Genomic DNA, 24,391 nt, shown 5'->3' on the forward strand with positions numbered 1-24,391 from the left:
ACAATGTCCTTCCTGTCCAGTCATCTTTCTGTCTTCCTCTAAGGTGTTTTCTTCTTTTTTCCTAAGCACTGGAAATGTCTCAAACATGCATGTAATTTCCAACTGGCCCAACTTTCTGCTTTCAGAAATTTAACCGGTTTTTGTAAACTGTATAACTAAATAAATATAGATTAGGGTTAATTTGTTGCGATAAACATCACATTTATTTTTTTAAAAAAAAGGAAGTGAAAGTGTGAATGACAACTTTGCCGCCGTTGGGAGCTGAACCCACAACGTCTGCATGGCACCATGTAAACTTTTCTCACTAGGCTTGTACTCTGGACATGCTTATGTCATATTCATCAAGCAGCATAAGTATATTCAGTAAAACCTCATTATAACGAAGCCAAAATGGAAGATGCACTTACTTCGTTATATTCATTACTTCATTAAAACGATTGTTTGCCCTGAAGGCCGATATTGGCCATTAGGAAAAGGTGGGGAGGTACTGTTAGTAACCGAGTAACTAACTGCTGCGTAAGCCGATGCAAAAGCCGATGCAAAAACCTGCTGTGCACTGCCGAAGGACCGCAAAGCACTTTCAGCGGCGTCTTCATTAGCGAGATGGCTGCATGCAGTAAGCCCCTTTGCAGCTCACATACAGCAGCCACGGCTGCAGTTGTGGTGCAACAGGTACCAAGACGTCCTTCTTCCACAGGGCACACCTCAGGCTCCGCTGTTTGTGTTTCATTTCGGCGTAAAATAGTGCTACACCACCTTTGACCAACACAGCATGCTGTGTTACAGATGAGTGTGGAAGTTGACGGGCACTGGTAAAGTGCGGTACGAGGCGGCAGCGGTAGAGTGCGTGCATGAATGCCAGCTTAGACGCCTACTTGGCAGCACAAATGGTAAGGCACAGCCAAATGGGCACAAAATAATCAGTAAGTTTTTATTCTGAAATAAAAAAAAGTTTGTCATATTCATTTAAGGAAATTTTTGCTTCATCAAAAAGATTGTTCTTTCGTGACACAGAGATAAGAACGTGCATGAAATTATAGAAGCACAAGCTATCAGGCAGAATGGTGAAACATGCTATAGCAGGTCTGTCAAGCAGTTCTGTCAGCCTGCTTGATAAAGAGACGGCAGTGGTGGCCACATTTTAATGGAGACTTAGGTTTAAGTGCACATTAGCCCTTTTAACCCCCAAAATAATTTAGGAAAGACATACCAAAAACATACCAAATTTCCCAATTTTTTTTATGCAGGCATGAATGTTTCTATGTCAGTCTGATTCTGAAAACATATTATTTGATCCTCAATACTTGATTACATGTTCTTGCAGACTTCTAGAGCCCTTAATGTTGAAAATTGAGCTGTAAGCCAATTATCGACTGTAATCGTCTTTGGCGTTGGGAGCAGCACAACTTCGGGCTGAACGAGCGTGACTCGTCATTGGCTATATTGGTCCAACCTCCCATGACAAGTACAGCTCTGCTCGGGATTGGTAGTTAAAGGGCAACTCCGGCGATTTTTCAAAGTCAACGGATGTCGATGAAATTCGCTGGGTCTGTTCCTCTGAATACCTCCGTCATGTCCTAAAAAAAGCAGGCTTGAGAGTTGCACAGATTTTTTACAAATGAATTTAATTTATTGCCTCCAGCACCCTACCTTACCCCCTCCTCAGTTATAGGCCACATTGTGTATGACGTCAGGAATGGTCCACGCAGAGCATGCCGGGATCATGCAGACGACAGCGACGAGAGCGTGCAGGAGTCGACGATCGTGAGCGAGCGCTTGGCGTGAGATGTTGCTGTCCCGAGAAGTTGCATTCCCTTTGGACGGGCAAGTGATGCGGGGTGGCAAGCGGTGTTGCGTTGTTGGCTGCACGAACTTCAGCCCTCGCCATCCGCAAACACAGTTTGAGCCGATGCCGATCGCGTTGAGCCGAGGTTAAGCCTATCACAGTGGCCAAGTTCGTGCGTCTGCTGCTGGCGGACCAGACCCACTGATATGAAGCTAATTAAGCTATTAGGATGAGGAAAGCTGCTTCTGTAGTTCAGTTTTGACCATACGGATTTGAAATAAACCATTCCTCATTTCGTACAGTGCACACGCAAAAAGCTAAAAGCGACAACACGACGCGCAATCAACATCCGTATACGTTGCCGTTCTCGAATGCGGCCAGTCGCACTCGCCGGCGCCTCCCTAAATCCATGGGTATTATTAATCCAATTGCGCTTCCCACACATATCCATGGGTGTATTATTACCCCTTGTTATGCTGACTCATTATTTAGCTTACGAGGTGCACTGTTTGCCTCGTAGGCAGCAAGCGGAGGCCCCTTCGATACAGCATGCGTAAACAACCGTCTCGTTCAGCTGCCAACGATGTCATACTTCATGACATCGGCGTTTCCGCGAGAAAACTATACATTCTCTAAATGAACGATCATACGCGCAATGTCCCAATCTATGTCTACTTTACGGAACACTAATTGTGTGCATGAAGAGAATACGAAGAATGATAAGCAGGCTGCACAACGCTTCCCTACTACGGTCTCCCGCTCGCTGTTTCCGAAGGTGCGTGGTCGCACGTATCAGCGCGACCCAGAGTGATGTAACGGTGCTTACATGCACAAAATCGACGTGTTTTGATATGTTCTGACATTAATTGATGTCACCGATGAGCGGCTATCTCAAGCAAACGACGTACGAGTGGTCGCTGCACCTGCCGATGTAAACAAATGCACCGGTCGGTGCTTTGGACTCAGCGGCGTTCTTGTGGGATACAAATGCGGAAAGTCGTGCTCCACATCTTACAGTGAGCATGCGAAGCGGTTCCCTGAGAGGGGTAAAACACCTAAAATAGCGAGCAGCACGTATATCAGTGGTTAGGGCTACCCTTGGTCTTCATGTCGCAGCGCGATATGTTGCGCATGGGTGCTGGCTCTAGTGGTGGAGGACGACGATTCGTGGCTGTTGAATTCTTCTGAATCATAACTGTCACTGTTTGACAGATCCGAATAGGTGGTGCAGCTTACATGCAATGTCACCCGAAGGTCCCCGAAGGTCCTGGCGCGGTCACGAATAAGCTGAGCGTCTGCTCTTCGCCGGTTTCGTTCACCCCGCGGGCGAGACCGGCATGCATTGCGCGCCTTCCACGCCTGGGATACATTCGTGACGTCACACGCAGAGGTTCGCTCGGCTGCTTGCTCAGGTTTCGGCTTCGTTTTTGCGCTTTTTTGCTTATTTAAAATTATTTTCGAATTTGCGGAACAATTCTCCTATCAGGTGCGTCACAGGAGGGTCTCGGGAACCTAAATATTTTATTAGCTCGACATGGTCAAAAAATCGCCGGAGTTGCCCTTTAAAGGGTTACTCAAGGTGCTCAAACTTAAACTGGAGTCCCCCGTTATGGTGTGCTTCATTATATTGTGGTTTTGGCCCGTATAACCCCATAATGAATTATTAAATTATGATTACTTTGTTATATTCATTAGTTCATTATTATGAGGTCTGACTGCATTGCAAGTAAAGGGTACAGGTGAAGTATAAATAGATTCTACTAGCAGCAGATGCATACTTCAGTACCTAAGGAAAAAAAAATATTAAAAATGTAAGTTACTGAAGGGGCGTGTAAACATGGTGCCGAGCAGTGGAACGGCATAGCTGGTGAGCCATCATAGCAGCACCATAGCAGGTGCTTTTACTCTTTTGTCTGTCTCACCCAGTCGTCTTCGCTATTTGCCATGGTTGTCTGTACACCAACTGGCACAAATCTGTGCTGTCATAGACTGCTTACAGATTCCGCATGCCGTGCAGCGCTTGCTTGTTTAATTGTGTGCTTTTCTGACTGAGTGCAGGCGGTGCCCGGCTAGTGATCCTGGAGCAGCCCATGAAGGAGACACGCTATCGCTACAAGAGTGAAAGTGGCTCCCATGGGCCCCTCATCGGGGAGTCAAGCACTCAGCAGCGAAAGACCTTTCCCACCGTCAAGGTGAGGCTGCAAGCATGCGTGCTGCAGGTTGAGTTGCGGGAGTGAGCGTCAGCAGTTGCTCCCTCGCTTCTGTGCGGTCACTTCATGAAGGACCTGAACCCTGACCGCGCACTTCTTTAGTGGCTTTTTAGACGGATGCTGAAATCAGTTTAATCAAAATCAGTTCAAGGCTGGTAGTGTTCTTCAAAACCTATCTTTGCATCTTGTTGGCAGAAATGGAGTCCAATCAAGGTCGAGTTCTCGTTTCTTTATTTGATGCCCAAACTTGCACAAATCGAAGTCACTATTAGTACTTTGCAAATGTCACCGCTTTTTCGTGTATTTGGGCAAGAAAACCTTTCAGAGAGCTTGCATGCTTTAGAGCTATAGCCTATTTATAGAAAACCAGAAAGGAAGCACGGAATGCACAGACAATGCTGTAGTGTCATGCTTTGCCATTTGCTTTACTGTCACGTGTTGCCTTCATTTTCAGCTGGAAAACTACGACGCGCAGTTACCCCATCGCATCAAGGCAAGTCTGGTCACTGCCGAGGACACATCCCGGGCACACGTGCATCGTATCACCATGCGAGGGCGCGACGATGAGGACTGCTGCTATGTCACTGTCCGTGAAAATGGCACAGCCATGTGAGTGCATTCCTTGTGTCACGTTGGTGGCTTTGTCACTAGAGGGTTCATGTTTAGGCACTTTTGAAAACGGCATTTCAGGCTCTGGACGTGCAAAATAGCAAAACTCAATTACAGCCTGGGAACAGGCAGACGTAGGCACTGGGACATTTTTCTGTAATGGCAACAAAAGTGTAAATGTGCAGGACTTGTACCTGCTGCCCCGTAAAATAAGAGACAGAGACAGATTATTGTTGGTTGTTGTGAAAGGAGCAGTGCTCCATAAGGGAGCCATTGATAAGGTGTGTCACTTATGGCTGGCAACATGGACTACAGTTTGGTGGTCTATTTTGTGTTTCAGCCCAACAGATGTTTATGCCAAGGTGGGCTGAGGTGAACACGAGTTGATAGTCTATGCTTAATAGCCACATGAAATGCTCATTGGAGAGAAAGCAGTTTTGTATCCAGCGGAAGTAAATAGCAGTGTCACGAGAGCCATGTGCACCAGAAATGACAGTGATGCATTTGCAAATTGTAACATTGTCACCGCAAGAGCTCGGGCCTGTCACTTCCATGAGGTATTTACAGGTGCAAGCTCATTGATGTGGATGCGCGCGTAGTGACAAACATTGAGCACTCATTTTCAGATGTGCCCAGCTAGATTATGGAACCCAAAATTTTAGATCCGGTAATCTTTAAATGCTGTTTGTGAAGAAGAAACTGGTTTGCGCTGCTGTACAATTTTTGTTCCTAGCCAATTGATGGGGAAGCAGTGAACTTGTTAAAATTCCTCTTGAGTTGGTTTCTCCATGGGCAAACGGGTTTTAATAAGTGCGCATGTAAAATAGTGACATCCTTCTAGTAAATATCAGAATTCCCTGCTTAAATGACCAGGAAAGAGAAGCGTCAAATCAGTTGCATGTATTCTCTCCAAGCTATATTTACATGCCATTGGTGTGAAAAATGTTGATTATGGCCTGGTAAGATGGGAGTCCGAACTTCGCATATAGAATTTCGCACGACAATAGCCATGGCCCGTGGCATGACTGCAACGTCACAGATTCCATTGTATGTTCAGGTATATTGTAAAAGTTTGCAATGTTGTGCTAGTTCATGTTGGAAAGCGGGAGAACAGCGCAAGACATGAGGATGAAGACCCAACACAAGCGCTGGCAAACAACTTTCTCTGCTTTTGTTTCACGCAATAAATAAGTTCCATGACAACACGCAGTTCACCGCATGACGTCAAGTTATCAAAACACTAGGACACTTCTCTAATCTGGGAAAGCAGTAGAACACTAGGACACTAGTGTCCTACATTAGGAAACACTGGAAACTTTCTTGAGTGCGTGTGTTCATATCAATAATTATTACTGCGTTGTTAGCACTGCTTGTTCTAGAAAATATTTCTGTATATCGTTTAAATTTAACTTCAAAGTTGTACTGTGGCAAATTCTCTGCAGACATTGTCAGTAGATGTCAAGTAATGTTATTCATGCATCACGGCAAAATACTAAGTAAATAGGAGAGTCAATGGTGTTATCATTTTAGTAAACACTAATTGGTAAAAAGATTTGTACTGGTGAAAAGCACTTGTATGTAGCTTCAACTTCTTCTAAGTGGGACAGCTGTTACAGCATAAAAACCATTGTTACTGCATGAAAAGGGGTCCTGGACCAGCCCACGAGCTAGGTGAAAAAAACACATTCCGCAGATAGCATACGCTGCTGTGAACATCTCAGCCAAATTTTGCACTCGTGTGCATCCCGTGGGGCTCACAAGTGTAGTGCGAAGTTCCCTTTTTTCACACACTCTCTTTCAACAGCAGCCTTCTCCTCACCCTTTTTGGGGCTCCCATATTTCGTCATATAACAGATTCCCATACATGGCTACTGTTGGCCAATAGCTGACATCAATCAAGAAGCATGAGCTGACTATCGTCTGATCACACTCGGCCGCACCCGTGCACATAGGAATGAAACTTTGCCCACAGTGGTTATCGGGGTGTCGTAGCTGTCGGATTTTGCTAATTTTGATCAGTCTGGAACACTCAACTAGCCTCGAACTACGCGAAACTTCCCAGATCACACGTACGCTATGCCTGCCGCACCTCATGATGAATAGAGGCTAGCAGACATACTTCATATTGCGCTTCATATTGAGCGCTACAAAGTGCGCAATCTGGATTTACCTACTGTACGTGCAGGACAAAGCTGGCCAGCACCACAGAGCACGACCAGGCTGGAGAATCTGAGCACGCACTCCCAGTTGCGCGTAGCCACACATAGCTGCGTCTGCTGCTTAGTGTAAATACCACGGCTGCCCGCGATGAGCCTGCTCACTGTAATGCTGTAGGTTAGGTATCACCACCAACGCTCTTTTAGAATGAAGGACATTAAGGGCAAAAATGTGAAAGGTAAATACCACACTGAAGTAGTATCTACGCTTACTAGGTCTTTTTGAAAAACATTTTTGGTAATATATTCTTGGAAGGCAGCATACTCATTCAAACGCATTTTTGAGGCTTCAAAGAAATGTGGTTCAGGGCCCCTTTAACTTTGTTTTGCTCAAGCTGTGTTTTAACGGGGACAGCTATTTTTGACAAACTTTGCCAATCATCTTTTTGTTTTTTGTCTATAGCAAACCAGTGGCTAAAACTGCTGCAATGCCTTTTTGATAATGCAGGTTCGCCACCATGTCTTTAACTGTGTTTGGCTCAAGCTGTGTTTTTATATGGGCAGACAATTTTGATGAACTTTGCCAATCATCTCTTTGTCTTTTGTCTCTAGCAAACCAGTGGCTAAAACTGCTGCTATGCCTTTTTGATAATGCAGGTTCACAACCATGTCAATCGTGTTTCAACAGAAAAAGACAGTTGCTGATATCCTGTACAGAAGAAAGATTGAGAGCTTGCAGCCCTCTCAAGGTGCGGAATTGCATTTGACCATTGCTTCGGGGTGTTGTAGGTCATGAAGAAAAAGTTGAATGTTTGGAGTCATCTTTTGATCTGATATTGCCATAGCAACAGCACCAACTAGTGCCTAGAACAACAAAATATGCCAGAATACGACTCTTGATTCATGCATTTAAGCACATCTGGCTAATCACTACACAGCTGTCCAGCGCAGCTGTCCAACTCAAGAAGAATTTGTGTAGATGTGCCAGCCAATTACATGAGCTCATTTCCATGGCATCATGATGGAGGTGAACTTCTTTTAATATCGGTGTTCCTGGGGAACTTTCTGGCACATGGAGGCACAGAACACAGGTGCAGTGCTGCTTTGTGGTTGCAGTTTATACTGTACTCTTAGGTTGTCACTTAGTATAGGTTGGGAAAGAACCGTCTGCTATTGTTAAAGTATTATTATGCAATGTTTTCAATGTGCCAGTCACACCATTAGAAAATGTCAGTGCCTTGCGATTGGGACAATTTGGAGAGCCACACTGTTTGTTGCTCAAGTGGGCGCATGCCACGTTTGCTCATTTCTGGCACACCCTCGATGCGACATGCGTGTGATTTTCACGGTCAGAAAAAAACATAAATGCAACTCTCGCAACTCTTAAACTCTTGACTTCTCTGGAAATCCATTTCATGTCATGCTCACATGTGTCTGCACAAATGTGTGCATGTTTTCGCACCCATATTGTTTGTGTTGGCATCAACTGAGAGTTCTTCGTGCGGGATGACCCAATTTACTTGTGAATGCTGTTTTTCTAGCCGAGTCAAAAAAAAAAGTAGTGCAATACCTTAACATCAGAATTCACCCACAATTCGGAGGGGCTAGTGCAACCCTGGTTTCATACTTGTATTTTTCCAGAAAAAAAGTGCATGTTTCCGTCAAGTAAATTTGGTATACTCCATTTTGGCAGAAATAGCCACCAGCATTGGTGGCCCAAGTTTTAGCGTGTTATATATCTGTGCCAGTGGCATATCAGTGTTGCCAGGTGTATTCACAAGTCAGGCTAGTTTAAAGTTCTTTGCCAATGCAATATCATCATGCCAAACTGAAATCTCACTTGCTTGCCATTGCTGGTCCTTTGCATGCCAATGCATGAGGTCTAATGAAAGAGAGAGGAGAATGTGAAGGTTGTAACGAAAACTGCCGATAAATGGCTTCACAGGTTGTAATTGGGAGCACCTTCTGAACACAGCACAAGTTTGAAGCTTGAATTGCGGACCTTCAAAATAGGTGTTAAGAAATTGTCATTGGCATAGAAAGTATTACTTTGGTAGGTTTATGCAGTGAATTTGCAAAGCTCTCAAATATATATATAAATGAAGTACTCCATAAATGTTGTGTCATATTAAACGGTGCAAATGGTCTTTGATGATTGTTCATATAAAAAAAAAGCGAACATATAAGTGCAAAGCTGTGTAATTCATCCATTCATCCTGCCAAGCTATGTGTCAAGTTGTCCTGGGACTTCTGAGAAACTTCTAGGTCCCCAGGGATCCGCTGGGGGATACAGCTCTCTGAACGGCTACCGTGCTGTCTATTTCATGTTGTGTTGCGTCTTTAACACTGTAATTAAAGCAGCCAACTATTCAAGCTTTCTGGCTTAACTGCTGTGTTAGGTTTTCTTACTCCGTTGAACCTTGACACCGCCCAGCAAAAGCTCTTGTTGCTGATGCCGTGGATTTGAAACTTGCAGAAAGATCTTTTTCTAACAACTTCCTCTTCTAGCCCAGGAGTTCCCAGACTTTACGGCCTCAACAAACCCTACCAGCCTTTACAATGTTCAGACAAACCCCCACCCTCCACCATGTTTATGCATGGCCTTTCACTGAATGTCACATTGTATCAATCTAACGGCTACACGAAATTAAAACAAGAACAGTGCATGTGTTACTGAATCATTTGAACAAAGAGCGGAGGTATGGCTCAGAGCCATCTAGAGGCAATCTCGGGTTGCCTGCTACACAGGTGAACTAGATTTCTGCACAAACGATATGTTTAGACTCACTTTGTGTCACCACGTGGGCTCTACAAGAATAGAACAACACAAGCTTGACTAGTCACAAAAGCCTTCTGTGCACGGAGGAAGGAGAAAAATCCTTCGCAGATGTATGCCAATCTAAGCAACTGATAGACAGTGAAGCCAGATAAGCGAGTTCTCAAAACCTTCGGAAGTACTAGGGGGTATGTTTGCTGGCTGTTCTTAGTAACGGCTCCCACCTAGGTCGTGTTGCAGCTTTCAACTCTGCAGCCATACGAACTCTTTTCTCACCTCCAACTTGGAGCCGATAAAGTACAATGTGAGATACACAGATTGTGGATGACATGCTAAAAAACCTGCGCAAATAAGTTGTTGTCTATTGGAATGAGGTATATGTGCAAGGCAACTTTTACTTTCTAATCATAGATGATTATGTTTCAAAGCAAAATTTCTGGACTCTGGTTGTTCTTTGATTGATATTTAATTCCAAGCATGCCGCCACATGCCAGCATTCACCGCTGAATGAAAACAGCTGTGTAACTCTCCTTAACTGCTTCACCGCAAAACTAGGAGGGAGCTTGACATCAAACAGCTAGCCTTGGCAAGCCAGCCTTCTCTGATGCTGACACTCTTTTTCTCTGGGGCATTGACTTCTTGGAAGTAGGCCCTTCGTGGTTGCTGGACTTTCGAAGACATTGTTTTGCGGTAGCTCTTAGTGACGCCCTCGTCACGATCGACTCTCACCACCCGTTCTCTGCTCTACTCTCTCCTGTACTCTTCACGTGCTCAGTGGCTGAAAATACGGCCTATTTTCCATGAGCCCATAATTTGTATTTTGTATGACTAAGCTTCAAGGTTGTGACATGACGCTCCCTCCTGGTGTTTTTCCTTCCTCCATGCACCTGTGTCTGTCTGGTGATCGAGTGCCATCCATACTATTGCAGAGGAACAGCGGCAGCTTCAAACCGAAGCCAAGAGAGAAGCAGCCGAGCTTAATTTGAACCTGGTTCGCATCTGCTTCACAGCCGAGTGCTGTGAGGAGGGTGTCTGGAAACCACTGTGTGTTGCCTACTCCAATCCAGTCGCAAACTCAAGTAAGTCACCTGTCTGCCACTTGTGCGCTTATGGCCTGCTAATCTTATTATTTTTTGGGGTACTTGCAACACAGGAATGTAACACTGCATGCTACCTTTTAGCCAGCTTTGCAAAATTAGCCATCATGGTACACAATTTAAGAGGGCCACAGTTAATCCCATTCTATAGGATGTGTGCTACCTTGACAGAAGACAAACCTTTTATCTGGTTTTACGTGTTCATGTATGTCCATGTGTGTTTTTATGTATTTATTTACTGTAACACCTCGCTGTAATGGAGCTCAAAGAAGGTTGAAATTACTTCGTTATAACCATTACTTTGTTATAACAATTATCTGCCCTCACAACCAACATTGCCTGCCTGCCTATTGAAGGACCATGAAAGAATATAAAAAAAGTGCACGTTTCAATTTATAATTTATTATTCCAGCTTGTGGTACGTGTTATGCCGTCTGATTATGGCTGCACTGAACTGTTACTTATGTCCAGTCAACAAGTTAACAGATTCGCGGCTTCACGTTTTCCTCTCATGTTCCTGGTGAGAGCTCGGTCTGTCGGCATTTCATGAGTGTACCAGTGGAGTGCTGCACAACTCTGATCTTGCAGACACTTGTCATTACTGGACGTGAATGGACACAACTCAACAGCAACAAAAAAGCTGTTTCATTACACCGGCATTTAGCAGTGAGCATTACATGAAATCGAAGGCTTGTAGCCAGCCCCCAGCATGTTCACAAATTGCTGATAAACTGAGCAATCTCGAAGAACATAAGAGCAGAACATGAAGCTGCAAAACTCTTAACTTTGCATGTGCAGCAGTTTATTGTGAACTTTGGTTAGGGGTTAAATGGCGCAGCACATGATGCAAGCCATGCACTGTGTTCATGTTTGATCCCAACATGACACTTAACCAAGGTGCAGCGTGCCGCTTGCACTGAGTGCGGGGGAGTCACTTGTGGTGGCAGTGTGGGGCGCCGAGGAGACAGCGTAAAAGTGCAGGAGTGGCCTTTGACCTGGCAGCACCACCAGTGTTGTGTCTTGCCAGTTGGCCAACAGTTCACTGGAGTGCATTGGCTAAATTGCTGACACCATCGTAATACCATATTTCGCTTTAATCAGTTTGAAAGGATCAGTTAATCCTTGTACTGAAAGAAAAAGGCTTTGTTTACCCTTTATACGAAGCGTTTGCTTTGTTAAAGCAAGATTTTAAGTGCATGGTTCTCTGAGAGGATTTTAAGAGGAATTGCAATTACTTAGTTATTCAGAAGTTTGTTATAAACCATCTAACTACAGTCAAACCTTTTTGTGACAAAGTCACATGAGGCACGAAAATACCTTCATTATGTCCAATATTCGTTGTAAACATACACGCAGATATTGTTTGAAAAAAAAAATCACAATCAGGTCTATGCAAAAGAAATGTGAGTGGGGGGTACCTCCGATGGGCCAACAAAGGGTCTTCTGCAGATTTTGATGACCCGTCGACATCCTGCCATGCTGATATATGGCACAGGAACAACAGTAAATTACATACACGCGCTCTGTGCTACCGTGAATACGCAATAGTGTGATCAGTGTTCTCATGCGGAATCAGCACATTGGCGTGCTGACTACGGTCCAACCAAGCTGCTGGGAAAAATGTTCACGGCCACCGACAGAATTTTCGTACATGGCAGGGGCGTAGCCAAGGGGGGGGTTGGGGGGGTTCAAACCCCCCCCCGAAATTTTTTCCGCAACCCCCCCCCCCCCCCAACCCCACTTACCCGCCCTTTGTTTTCGTCGCTTCGCGCTGACATAATTCATGAAACCGGTGCTACTATCACAATTTCATTCCTGGGCGCTTCCGTTTGGGTTGGTAATTTACAGCGAATCATGTCTGCATATGGAAAAAACTGTCACGGTTTTTGTCAAGGCTTTGACACTCTGTGAAGTTTTGGGCGAGAATGTGGCGGCCGCATTCTGAAGCAACAAATGCGCAACAAATGAAGCAACAAATGCGGCAGCCGCATTGTAGATGATGGCAAAAACGCTCAAGGCCCGTTTACTTGATTTAGGTGCACGTTAAAGACCTCAGGTGGTCGAAATCTCCGGTATACATTTCCGCCGCTTCCCTTCAGGTGCCGATTAGCCGCGCTCGCGCAGGATCTTAGGCTACGTTCACACTTGGTCTCGAAGCTGTAGGAAGAGGCAAAATCTTGCAAAACTCCGCCCGCCTAGGCGGCAAAACAGGCAGAAAAACAGGCTGCGAGCCAAATCGGTCTCGGGCCGATTTTTTCGCCATGGCGAAGCGGACACGCGGCGGAAAGTCGTTCTGCTTCACTGGAAGCTACACTAGCATGTAAACAACCGGTCGTAAAATTGAACATGGCACCAAAAGTGTAGGCTGTAATGCTGATCGACGCGATCAAGAACCAGCCCTTCCTCTACGACAAGAGTGGCACTAAAACGTACTGTCAGCAATACTCGCGATAGTATTCAACGTCGCGCGACCGAAGGTGCGGCAACGAAGCCTTGGCGTGACCCAACTTCTCGCGCTTTTGCAAAGCCAGGCGAACCCACCACCGCCGTTTCCGAGGTGTCCGCGTCTTCCATTTATTGATTGTCCATTTCTAGAAAACAAGTAGGTAGAAGTATAAAAGCCATTTCTTCTTTCACTTCCATGGCAGACAATAGTTAGGCAGATTCCTCGTTGGCGCTCCATAATTCTCCTCGCACGTGTACGGTATGTTGCAGAAGTCACGGGGTGCTTTTCTCGTCGCGACGATAGATTGGGAGCGTAGGTCTCACGTAGGACGCGCAGGCTTTGGCGAGCCCCAACACAAGGGCCAGCCCGGGTTTTAGCTGTGGTGTTCCCGTTGCCCCTTTGGTGTCCTGGAGGCGCCGACAATACGAAATGATGAAATGTTATTACAACTTGTAAATAAAAGCTATTAAAGAAATATTATCACGCCTAGGCACCAACCTGTGACTCAGCGCTACCGCGCCCGTGTGCGGAGAATTACGGAACGCCAACGAGGAATTTACCGAAGGTCGCAGATGACACGCGAAGTTGCGCAAAATGATCACTTTTGATGACAGTACGTGGGTGAAACAATGAACATACCACTCGAAATAATGCGATAATGAGCGCCACCACGCCGACAAACGTACGCAGACTAGATGGATCTGGACGAAAAGGGCAGCGGCGGCCGCGGCGGTAGCAAAACAAATGTGAACAATTTGGACAGGCGCGGAAAAAATTTTCCGGCCGCTTTGGCCTTTCCGGCCGCTTTGGCCTTTCCGGCCGCTTTGGCCTTTCCGCCCGCTTGCCGCTTCCCAAGTGTGAACGTAGGCTTAGCCTGCGAGAGAAACGTCTCTTGTTTGCGATTGCGCCCCTGCGGAAGGCTGGTAATTACTCTTGTGTTGTTGAATCCCAAACCAGCAATTACGGAAGGCTGGTAGTTGCTGTTTTGTTGTGGAATCCCAAACCAGCAATGTACACACGAAGGGGTTGATGACAGTAGTGAAATTCCACCGACTCGCAATAGAATGCACGAAACAGACAGCCGACAAGCATGAATTACTGCTGGGCGCAGTACAGCGTAAGTAAACTCTTGTTGCAGGCGCTGACAGTTCTCGTCGAAGTTCACGCGTCGTGGGAAATTAATTATGTGCACTATGCACTGAACAATACCGGAGTTCATTCCTGCATCACTAGTACACCAATCAGTCGAGATTCTGTGAGGTACAAGGCCGCTTCCTGTTTGCACCGGCGTAAGTGAAGCAGAAATGAGTTGCACGCACTACTTAAGGGGGGACATGGGTTGTGGAGATTATGTCCTGCATCTTATGGCCAATTCTGATGAAAATAATCAGGCTTGCTTAGTTTTTCGTGCTGATTTCAAATATGCAATAATTTTTCTTGTAGGTCCATTTGTTCAGAAGATACACAAATCTGTCGCTCTATTGTTTCCGGAGACAATGAAAAAAAAAACTGCTCAGTAGAACGTGAATATTATTTCATAGCTAGATACTATAATATGCAATAAATGCAATGCTGCAAAAAAGTTTTCAAATTAAATAATAATTAGCCATTCTGCAGGTGATCAAATTTATTTCCTTGTCCTATGGCTACCACAACAAAAGAAAATTAATAAAATAAAAATATACATGTGCAGAAATTTGAAATTCTGCGCTCAGCACTTTGTAATATGCAGATTAGGCTTTCTGCTAAGGAAAGAATTATTGCTCTAGCTGTTCTAGATCATGAGATATCACTCCGACAATCTGGTGAAGTCACCCAAAAACAAGTTTTGAGAAAAGTGAGAAAACATGCAAAACCTTTTTATTTGCAAATTTACAGCTGGAACAGCTCAGTAGGCACCAGACATGTAGTCCTGCTGACTTCCAGCCCCTGTGTGCCGCTTTTTCGGGGACTGGCGCAAGTTTTCTGTTGCTTTGCCCACGTTCAGTTCGGCGTAAAGTTCGCGAATCGACCGCGCGCAGTCGCTCGTCAGATTACATGCCGCGCGATCGGCCGCGGGCGTCAGCTTCGCCTTCACGTAGCTCTGCCACGGTTTCGTGTGAAGAGCCCGACGGCTGATGTCCATCAACGAGAAAATGTCATTGAACGCGGTCTGTCGGTTGCCCGTTGCCTGCATGGCACGCGTAGCCAAAACGTTCACAGCAAAGGGGTTCATTCGCTCGGCACTATCAACGCGCGGCGAGCTCCACACCGAGTCTCTCCACAGTTTGCTCACATAAAACGCAGCTTCACAGCGAGTTCGTATTCCCGCTCGTCTCGGACGATTTCGAAAGCACCACTGCAGTTTTTGCACGTCGCAAACGTTAATAAAGTGTTCACTGCACTCAAATCCACAATCGTAAACGTAGTCCCATCAGCCGGGCGAAGTGCATCGTCGGTACTGTCACCCACGAACTCGCGTTTCCTCTCCGTCGCTGGAGCGGAAGATAACGCCGATAGATTCGCTTTGGCTTTCGCCGCTTCCTCCTTCAGCTCGGAGGGTTGCCGGTAGATCGTATCTTGCCGCGAGTGAAGGTCGAAGGCTTGGCGGCAGACGGACTCTGAATCGCAGCAGCCGCTGCGGCCGTTAGGCCTACCTTTGCTGCATCGACGATTTGGGCATCAAACGCTGAGGTTGTGGCGTCCTGGTCGTTTTGCGGCGTCGAGCAGCGCACTTTGCAGTTTTCGATGAGCGTCCGTCGCACTTTTTTAGCACCAAACTTGTGCCGCGTGCGAAATTTGCGCACCGTTTTCGACAACGCGGCACGCTTTCTCGCTGACACTGGGGCAAGATGGCGCGTCTCAATGCGCGTCTCCAAGCGCGCAGCAGACGATGACCATGCCGTTCCGCCAATTGGGAGGCAAGCTCAAGTCACGTGCGCCAAGTGCCGAATAGGAGAGCGTTTTAGTACCTTTTTTTGGCGCGCAGTTTTAAAGTGGCCAATAGCTGAATGGGGCCCGTTCTGGCGGGAATTTGAAGGCAAAAAGCGGCTCTTTCAAATGAGACCAAGATGTCCGCGCTAGCACACGTGGAAGAGCAGGCGCGCGTTTCGGAAAATGTGCCGTTTCAGCGTCAGTTTAGCCTGAAATTCAGCTAGTACATGTCGTGTAAGGCATCATTGCGGCTAAAATATTGACATTATCGGTATGAAATTAACAATATAGGTGCAATAATAGCTGTACATTCCAACAATGCAATTAAAAAAAATCGAGTTTTTTCGCGATTTTTGGTCGCCACAACCCGTGTCCCCCCTTAAAATGCGTACTCATGCCATATCTATGCTGTACGGTGAAATATTCTGTACAATTCTGAATCTGTTGACGTAAAGGCAAATGACGGCTGCACGCTCGCACACAGCGGAAGACACAGCGGCCCATGCACTTGCCGCAGGAAATGCAACCCACTCGTATGAGGGAGCAGGGCGACGAAAGCTTCGAAAAAAAAAAAATTCTTACGCGTTTTTGCGCGCATTTAGGTTTTCTAGCGCAAAGACGCAGCGAACAAGCTATTGCTATGGGAGTAGGTATAGCCTGGTCACACGTGCATTTTCACGCGTATAGCCGTCCTTGACTTGTGAAACGCACTTCGCCCCGACGAGGACGACGCCATCTACGCTTAACGGAAATTAACAATTAATGATGTCTTCTCCGATCGCACGGGTCGTCTCAATGATGCGTTTTCGAAGACTGGTCCATTCAGTGGCGCGATGAGAGACTGTTGCTCCAAACGCCCACTGTGCCTGTTGTACTTACTGTATTTACTGAGCTTGCTTTACTTTTTACTTAATTTCTTCACAAGCACATGCACATGCGAGGGGGTCCTATGTCTTTGATATACATGTATAGAGCCTGCTTAAACTATCGATATTTATTATCGATCACGTGACCTAGAGGAAAGCAAAAGCTTGCCCCCCCCCCCCCTCCTCCCGGTCGGGCCGGTGAACCCCCCCCGAAAAAAATTTCTGGCTACGCCCCTGGTACATGGAGAGGACCACACGTACATCCGTACTTCACTACCATGGGCATCAGTATATATCCTGTGCATCTGATCTCACATTCGATCGCCGAGAAGGTCTACGAGTGCCAACGTCAAAATGAGCACACCACCAGCAGACTTTTCAGGCACGGAGGGTACCACATGTGGATCCCTGCTGCTACGGCCATCAGTCTAGCCGATGTGTCTGATCTCATGCTCGATTGCCAATATGGTCTACGAATGCAAACATAAACACGCACACGCTGCCTGCAGACTTTTTTTACATGGAGGAGACTGCACGTTGGCCTGTACAGTGCTACTATGGCCATCAGTTTAGCCCGTGCATTTGATCTCACGCTAGATCACCGATAAAGCGTACGAGTGAGAACATATTCGTGGCGAGATTCCCACAAATACCATGCGGGGCTCAAAATTTTGGTTATTGATGGTATACATTGGTACTAGGAGTAAGGGGCACTGCCACAGGAATCATGGAGGTTTGAAAAATGGGACATCTGAAAAATGAGTTGGTGATTGTATTTGGAATTTTTGCTGCCAGAATATACATCTTGAGGCACTTGCAAACAAAAATTTGCATCGCTATAACCTATACCATGTCAAATCCTGCATTTTCGATTTCCCAGTGCTCGCACTCCTGCGCCAAATTGCGCCATACAATATTTCTTCCGCCATCCTGATAAAAATGCACGATTTTGCGCCGAAGTGCGCCGAAATTAGCGACTGCACTTTACGTGTGTGGCCGCAGTGGCCCGCAGACGTGCATAGCGTGCATTACTAAAGCAGCTTCATAAATCGAACTTCACGTTATCTAAATGTCGGCGACCGATAATTCAGGCTCAATGGAGACCGCTTGAGTCGGAAATATCCATATTCGCCAGAAAAGAACTGAATTTATTCTGCCAGTGGATAAAAAATACCTTATTCTCGGTTGACCACTTTTGGGGATATGTTCACTTTCGCGGGATTTCGCGTCACTAGCATCAGCGTCGGCATACTTGGTAGTGTCCCAGGAACGCTATCATCCATCGATGTATCCAGTGCTAGTCGCACGAAATGTCGTGAAAGTGAAAGTATCCCGGGAAGGGATCGTCCAAAAATAAAGCCAAAGTTTGTCAACGCGGTCCTGCGCGCACGTGCGCTTGCCTGCTATCTGGTCAGTCCGTATCTCTATCATTGTTATGCTGTCGCCACAAAGAGACGAAAGTACAATTAATGCATGCACCGAATCTTCAACCTTTGGCAACAGGACTGCGATTTTGTAGCGATGACTTTTCCGCTGCCACTCCTTGCGCTTCGGCAGTGGTATAATAGCGGCGCTCCACCTGCGTTATATGGTATCAGCCGATAGAGAATGGTGGATAAGGGCCGCATATAGAATCGAGTGGACTGCATCGCTACAAGATCGCCGCGCAGGAGTCGACCGCGCTATCATGGCCAAATGACGGTTTTTTTTTTTTAGACGAGGCAGTCATTGTCCTCGTCGGCGGAGACATTGAGGGTGTAGTCGGCGCCGCTTAAACAACTTAAGTCGCCGCGACGGTGTCGCTAGTTAACACGTCAATGAATAAATGCTGGACGCACGGAGCCAACCCGAATGCACTCCCGCATGTCTTGCCGGAGTTCGCTTGCCCAGCGGTTGCGCTGTGGTCGCGGCTGGATTAACTGGGCTTCGCTAGTTTCGGTTTCCAGGATGTGTCGGCAACATGGCTGACCACCATGCTGCGGCGATGCCAGTGACGTATCAATGCCAAAATATTGCTATTTCCGCTCAACTCAGCAGTCAAATTAGCACGCAGTCGTGCAGGCGGAGTCCGAATTATATAGGATGGCGTACCTTAAGGTGTCTGAAATTTCGGTCGTATTTATACTTTTAATTTATGGGCCAGTCTTCAAAGTAGTTCGAATAATCGAGCTTGTTTGAATTGCTGGTGTCGAAATAATCGGTCGACGCCAGTTGTGAATCGGCCAGTTGCTGAACAGATAGAGGCTTCAGCTTTATGAGGAAAAACAGACCGTTGAAAAGTACCTGGTGTCGTCTGAAGCAATGACTGAGCGTTACGAGGGGCTCATCAAGGCTGGCCTGGCTCAGAAAAGCATTGATGACATTGAGTCTGGCGAGGCGTTTCAGACTGATGCTAGAGCCCTGCTGAAAACATAACAAAGTGTCAGCTGTCAATGAGCAAATCATACGATGTAAAAGGCAACAGCTTCACTCAACTTGAAATAAACTAATTACAGCACGCTGTGTGAACAGGTTTGTTGTCTTCATTTAAATTAGAGGGAAACTCATGTATTTAGAGGCAGAGCAACATTGTTTTACAGCAAGCAAATACTTTCTGGAATAATGCTTATCAATTTTAAGTGTTTGAAATAGCTTAGGACATGTCCAGCAGCTGGCATTTATTAGCTCCAAAGTGCTCCGAAATCTGTATCTGAATGCTCCAAACTGCTCCAAATTTAAGATTTTGCTGCTCCAAAAATTGCTCCAAATCTCAGTTCGTGAGTGGCACCACCGATTTCATTATAACAGTCAAATACTGCATTGAAATTAAGCATAACCAAGCAATTTTTTTTATTTACTTTGTTGTATCCAATAATTTGTTATATCCAATAAGTTGTTATATCTGTGTTGATTATATCAAGGTTCGACTGTGTGACAAGGTTTGACTGTAAATGAAGTCGGGCCATATTTTCATTTAGTCATTATTTTTTTTCTCTCATTGAACTGAACTGGCTTTTACTTTTTTGTACACACTTGTAATGAAATTTCATAACACAAATGTTACTGTGACCGGTTACATGTAAAGAATGGAGCAGCATATTCTCCTCAACAGGAGCTTGCCAGCCACAGATTTACTGATTCTCTTCTCTCACCTTATGAACTACCTCCCCTAGTCTCAGTTGCCCCAAAAAAATTTTCATGAAGGTCCACAAAATCAGGCTACAATGCAACCGATCTGTTGCGTTCTATCTGCTTTAGTCTGTTGCGTGTGTTCAGTTTCCTTTATGTACACGCATAGCACCTTTCCATCATGCCCATTCTTGTTGGGCTGCAAGCTCGACTTATCCCTTGGACACTGGTGCCCAAATAATTTCCCTCCGAGTAGTCCCTGTAGGAAACTAATTTTTAGGTCTGCTCAATGAGTTTTGCTTGAGTTGCTCGTCAATGAGTGCGCCAACTTGCTTACAGACTTATGTCCAGATGGTGCGTATTTCTTCTCTCCCATTGACCAGAGGCTGGAAAGCTGAGAATAACCAAAGCAAATCGCAAGTCAGGATCATGCAAGGGTGGCGATGAGGTCTGGATTCTCTGTGAGAAGATCAACAAGAGTGAGTGTTCCACGTGGTCTTTGGTCTTCAACGTTTGCAGCCCACTTCTGATGCATCGTGACTTTAGTACCATATGGCCTTTAGCTTTTGGCTTATGGCAGTTCGCTGTGGTGTGTTTGGTGAGGCACTGAGTTAATTAATGGTTCTATGGCACTGCGCCAAGTTCAATCACGCTGCCCCACTTTACTGCTTATCGAGTTTAAAAATTAATTTTAAGTAATCAGTGTTGCTATGCTGAAAAACAAAGATGTCTAAAAGTTTATGCAGCCAATGAGTATCTCTTCGGTAACCCACACTAGTACCATTCATTTGAGAGCCAGTGGGACAAAACTTGGGGCTGTTTAGCAGTGTGCAAAAGTAAACAGACCATAGTGCAGAAAAATTATAATTTCTCGGAAACCTACAGACATGCAGTTCTAAAGTTGGATGCATTGCGGACCTTCTCATTTCCAAATGCAGGCTGCAGTTCTCAATTTCAGGATGCACATCTAGATATGTAACTTCACATTTTTGTGGAAACCGTCGTACATACACTTATGGTTATGGCTGTGCATTTCATACTTATAATCTATCTGTAATTTTCGTGGCTATTCAAGGGCCCCTCACCAGGTTTGGCCAAACAAGCGCAGTGCATACTCCACACGCTGGCAATCGTGTCTGCAAAGTATTGCAGCGCTGCACGCAGCAAAAACAGCTGAAATTTCAAAACCAATGTCATGCTTCCTCCCTCTCGAGGAAGTGTTGCTCCCAGCCAGAGAGTTGAGTTCTGGCTGCTCCTTACTGACAGATGCACAGACGCCATGACGTAAAGCACAGTCCTAGCAACGTCACTCACCATGGCACGGCGTTTTAGAACGTCTAGCATCTAAAATTTACAATGGGGCCTGGTGAGTGGCTCTATAAAAACTTCATCATTCATTTAAAATATCCTAGACTCACAATTAGGGTAAAGTTTAAATGTGCATATGCAGACAATTCCACTGTGCACTTTTTATTCATTGCAGATTTTACAGGAAGATAGATAGCCGGGTACAAAACTGACCTGGTGCTGGTTATGTGTTATTATTGCCATCAGAAATTTGTGGCTGGATGCATTTCTGCTTGTTTCTTGCAGGTTGTGTGTTTTGTTGTTACCCATTTTCTTCAGTGGGTATATGGGCCTCATAGCAGCTTGTGCTTATGCATTAGAAATGTGCAAAGAGTGCAAGGGTTCCTTGAAAAAGAATGCTTGACTTGCTCAGTAAGGAGCAGCAAGCCTGAACCCCACTTTTAGCTTAGCAAGAACTGGTCTTCATGACTGGTGCAAACAAATGACATATTCTGGAGTTCCATGAGTTGCATAGTGTGTGTGTGTCGAGGAGACATTTTGAAGTCATGAAGATGACCTTTACCACCTTTACTTGGGAGTGCGGAGAGCTGCGAGCATGCGCTACTCTCGATGGAGGAGAGAGACGACTGGCGGCACGGCAAACGAAGATTTAATATATACAGGAGTGGTGAACGCACGCGACACACAACACTAAAACCGAAAGTCAAAACTAAAGGCACGCGAAACTAAAATTGATTCAACAAAAGTCTTCACTGAAACTCAAACAGCAAACTCAGATTAACTACAAACTACTTAAACAAAACTATCTCAGTTTCGGAGCCTCGCTCCGCCTTAAAGTCTCTCGGTCAGTCTTAGCTTTTGCTCGCCAGAGTCTGGCCACCTTGGCCCCGGCCTAACTGCGTCGTAAACAAAAACATGGGCTCTTACGGACCGCCGACTTGAAGCTCCTCTCGTCGGGTCCAAGTCGCATTCATTCGGGGCGTCGTTACTGCCGTAGATGCCGACGACTCGCGTTGCCTCCTTTGTCGGTGGTGAGCTCGTCGGTATCTCGTCGGTGATGCGCTCGTCAGCGATGGCGCTCGGCGCTGCTTAGGCCCACCTGCCTAGGCCTACCGTCGGGATGCGTCGCAACTTCTTCAGGAGTGCCGACGTGTCGTCCCGAGGAGAATCGAACGTGCCGGTCTGCCGCAGAAGGGGGATCCTCTCTGGGGTGCCTGGTCCTGCCGTGAGAAGCTGCAGCCCGTCCAGGAGCCTCGCCCGAACTTGCCGAGGTCGACGGCCACACCTTGGACGGCCAGCGTCGCGGACTCAACCAGACGCCCAAGTCTCCCGTCGCCAGAACATAGCTGGAGATGCGACCTTCCTGACCCGGTGCCACGTTGAAACTCAACGGACAGCGCCGTTCATCTCTCGACTATGCCTCGGTTCGTGCGCCTCGCGCGCTCGCGCCGTTCCGAACACCAGGCATCGCGTGCTCCTCTTCTTTTTCGCGCCACCGGCGGCCTCTTACATGTGACATTTCAAGAGTTTTTTCTCAAAAAACTGCTCACTCTTGGCGTTCAGGTGATGACTGTGACTCCTCGTAGTGACATTGGTGCTGGTTCATTGAAGACTCGATGCACTACACAACACCACACTGTTGCGCACAATTCACCAGACGCACTGTTCACCGCGTTTAAGCGTTCACTTTATGCACTTTTCACCACCTAATGCACTTCACTCAGCTGTTCACAATGTCCACTACTTCAATGTTTCGAAACACTCTACATGAATAAACTTTGCATCATAGCATGTTTTACAATACTCTACCTACTCTATATCTACATAGGTACTGTTTCACTTCTTTCCTCTCTATACACATTTACAAGTTCTGCAATCTTCCGCGTGCCAGCCCTACATGGTTTTCCTTTTCGTTCTTGCCATTGCACCTGCCCTATTTCTTTTCCATCTTCCGCGCTTGCGCGTTACATGTTTAGGGCGATTTGGGTATCTATCTCCTTCGCCCTTTTCCTCGGAGTCCCAATGTTCCATCGTGTCTGGTGCATGATGCTCCCTGGACTCAACTGCACCTATCAACTTCCTATCTTTCTGAGGTGGAACTACTTCTTTCTTTACTCTCTTCTGCTCTTCGGGTATATGGACCTCGATAGGGATGTTGTCCATCCTCTTATCCCGGTTAACCTGAATCAAGGGCTCTCTAGTCGTGAGCTTCTTTACGGCGTCACAGGCATTATCTCGTATCTCTGTGTCCTTCCCTTCAGCAATCATCATGCAAACACTAGTCTTCTTCTTGTTTTTCCCCTTAGCCATAGTCTTTTGACATACATCGCATGCCCTGACGTATCTCCTCACGTCGCTCTGTACCCCGATCCAAAAGAAATCGTCTGTTATTTTTTCCAAAGAGTCTTTTATTCCCTGGTGGCCTGCCATTGCATTATCATGCCCTAACTTCAGTACTTTCTCTCTCAGTTCCTTTGGGACCATCAACTGCTGAACCTCTCTCCCGGAATTGAACACACACCTCCGGTATAATAAGTCGTTTTTCTTGAAAAACTCCACCACGTTTCGACTTCTTTTCCTTCGTACTACTTCTCCTATCTTCTGTACGCACTTCTGCAACGACTCGTCTTTCTCCTGTAATTCCTTTAATTCGGCCGCTGTTATGCTCAACCGCTTAATGTTCGTGACCGGTAATGGTGTTAAGGGTTTAGTACTCTTACTCATAGCTCGCGTTTGTACTTCCGCTGCTACCTCTACTTCAGGTCTCTCCTCTTCTGGCGCTTCTGGCTTATTCCTCTCCTCTAAATCCTCTGTCCTCCTCCAGTTAGGGTCTGGGTCTTCGGCCCTTCTCACCCATGGTACATTTCCCAAAATCAAGTCAAACAGAGGATCTTCTACACACCTAGCTGTGATTACTCCTGTGAAATATGGTGTTGATACTTGAACTCGCACCTCTGGTAAATACTTAACAGACCTGTCCGCCAAAATGACTGGTTTGAAATAGCCGGTCATGTTCTCTGACGGCACCAGACTTTCCCTAACCAATACTGTGTTCGCCCCCGTGTCTCTCAAAACTGTGGCCCTGCGTCCTTGAACTTCTCCCTCCACCACGGGCA

General features: G+C 46.1%; 1 protein-coding gene across 2 annotated transcripts in view; it reads left to right on the plus strand.

The window, feature by feature from the left end:
* LOC119437483 (nuclear factor NF-kappa-B p100 subunit-like) overlaps positions 1-24,391 on the plus strand; it is a 155,315-nt gene that overhangs the window by 39,807 nt on the left and 91,117 nt on the right. For both annotated transcript variants that reach the window (XM_037704495.2, XM_037704496.2), the window contains exons 3-7: positions 3,845-3,978; positions 4,451-4,605; positions 7,419-7,510; positions 10,467-10,616; positions 20,351-20,446. In XM_037704495.2, coding sequence (XP_037560423.1) covers positions 3,845-3,978; positions 4,451-4,605; positions 7,419-7,510; positions 10,467-10,616; positions 20,351-20,446 — 627 coding nt within the window. The remainder of the gene's footprint in view (positions 1-3,844; positions 3,979-4,450; positions 4,606-7,418; positions 7,511-10,466; positions 10,617-20,350; positions 20,447-24,391) is intronic.

Source organism: Dermacentor silvarum, chromosome 1 (assembly GCF_013339745.2).
Source record: "Dermacentor silvarum isolate Dsil-2018 chromosome 1, BIME_Dsil_1.4, whole genome shotgun sequence".
In the NCBI taxonomy this organism is placed as follows: Eukaryota; Metazoa; Arthropoda; class Arachnida; order Ixodida; family Ixodidae; genus Dermacentor; species Dermacentor silvarum.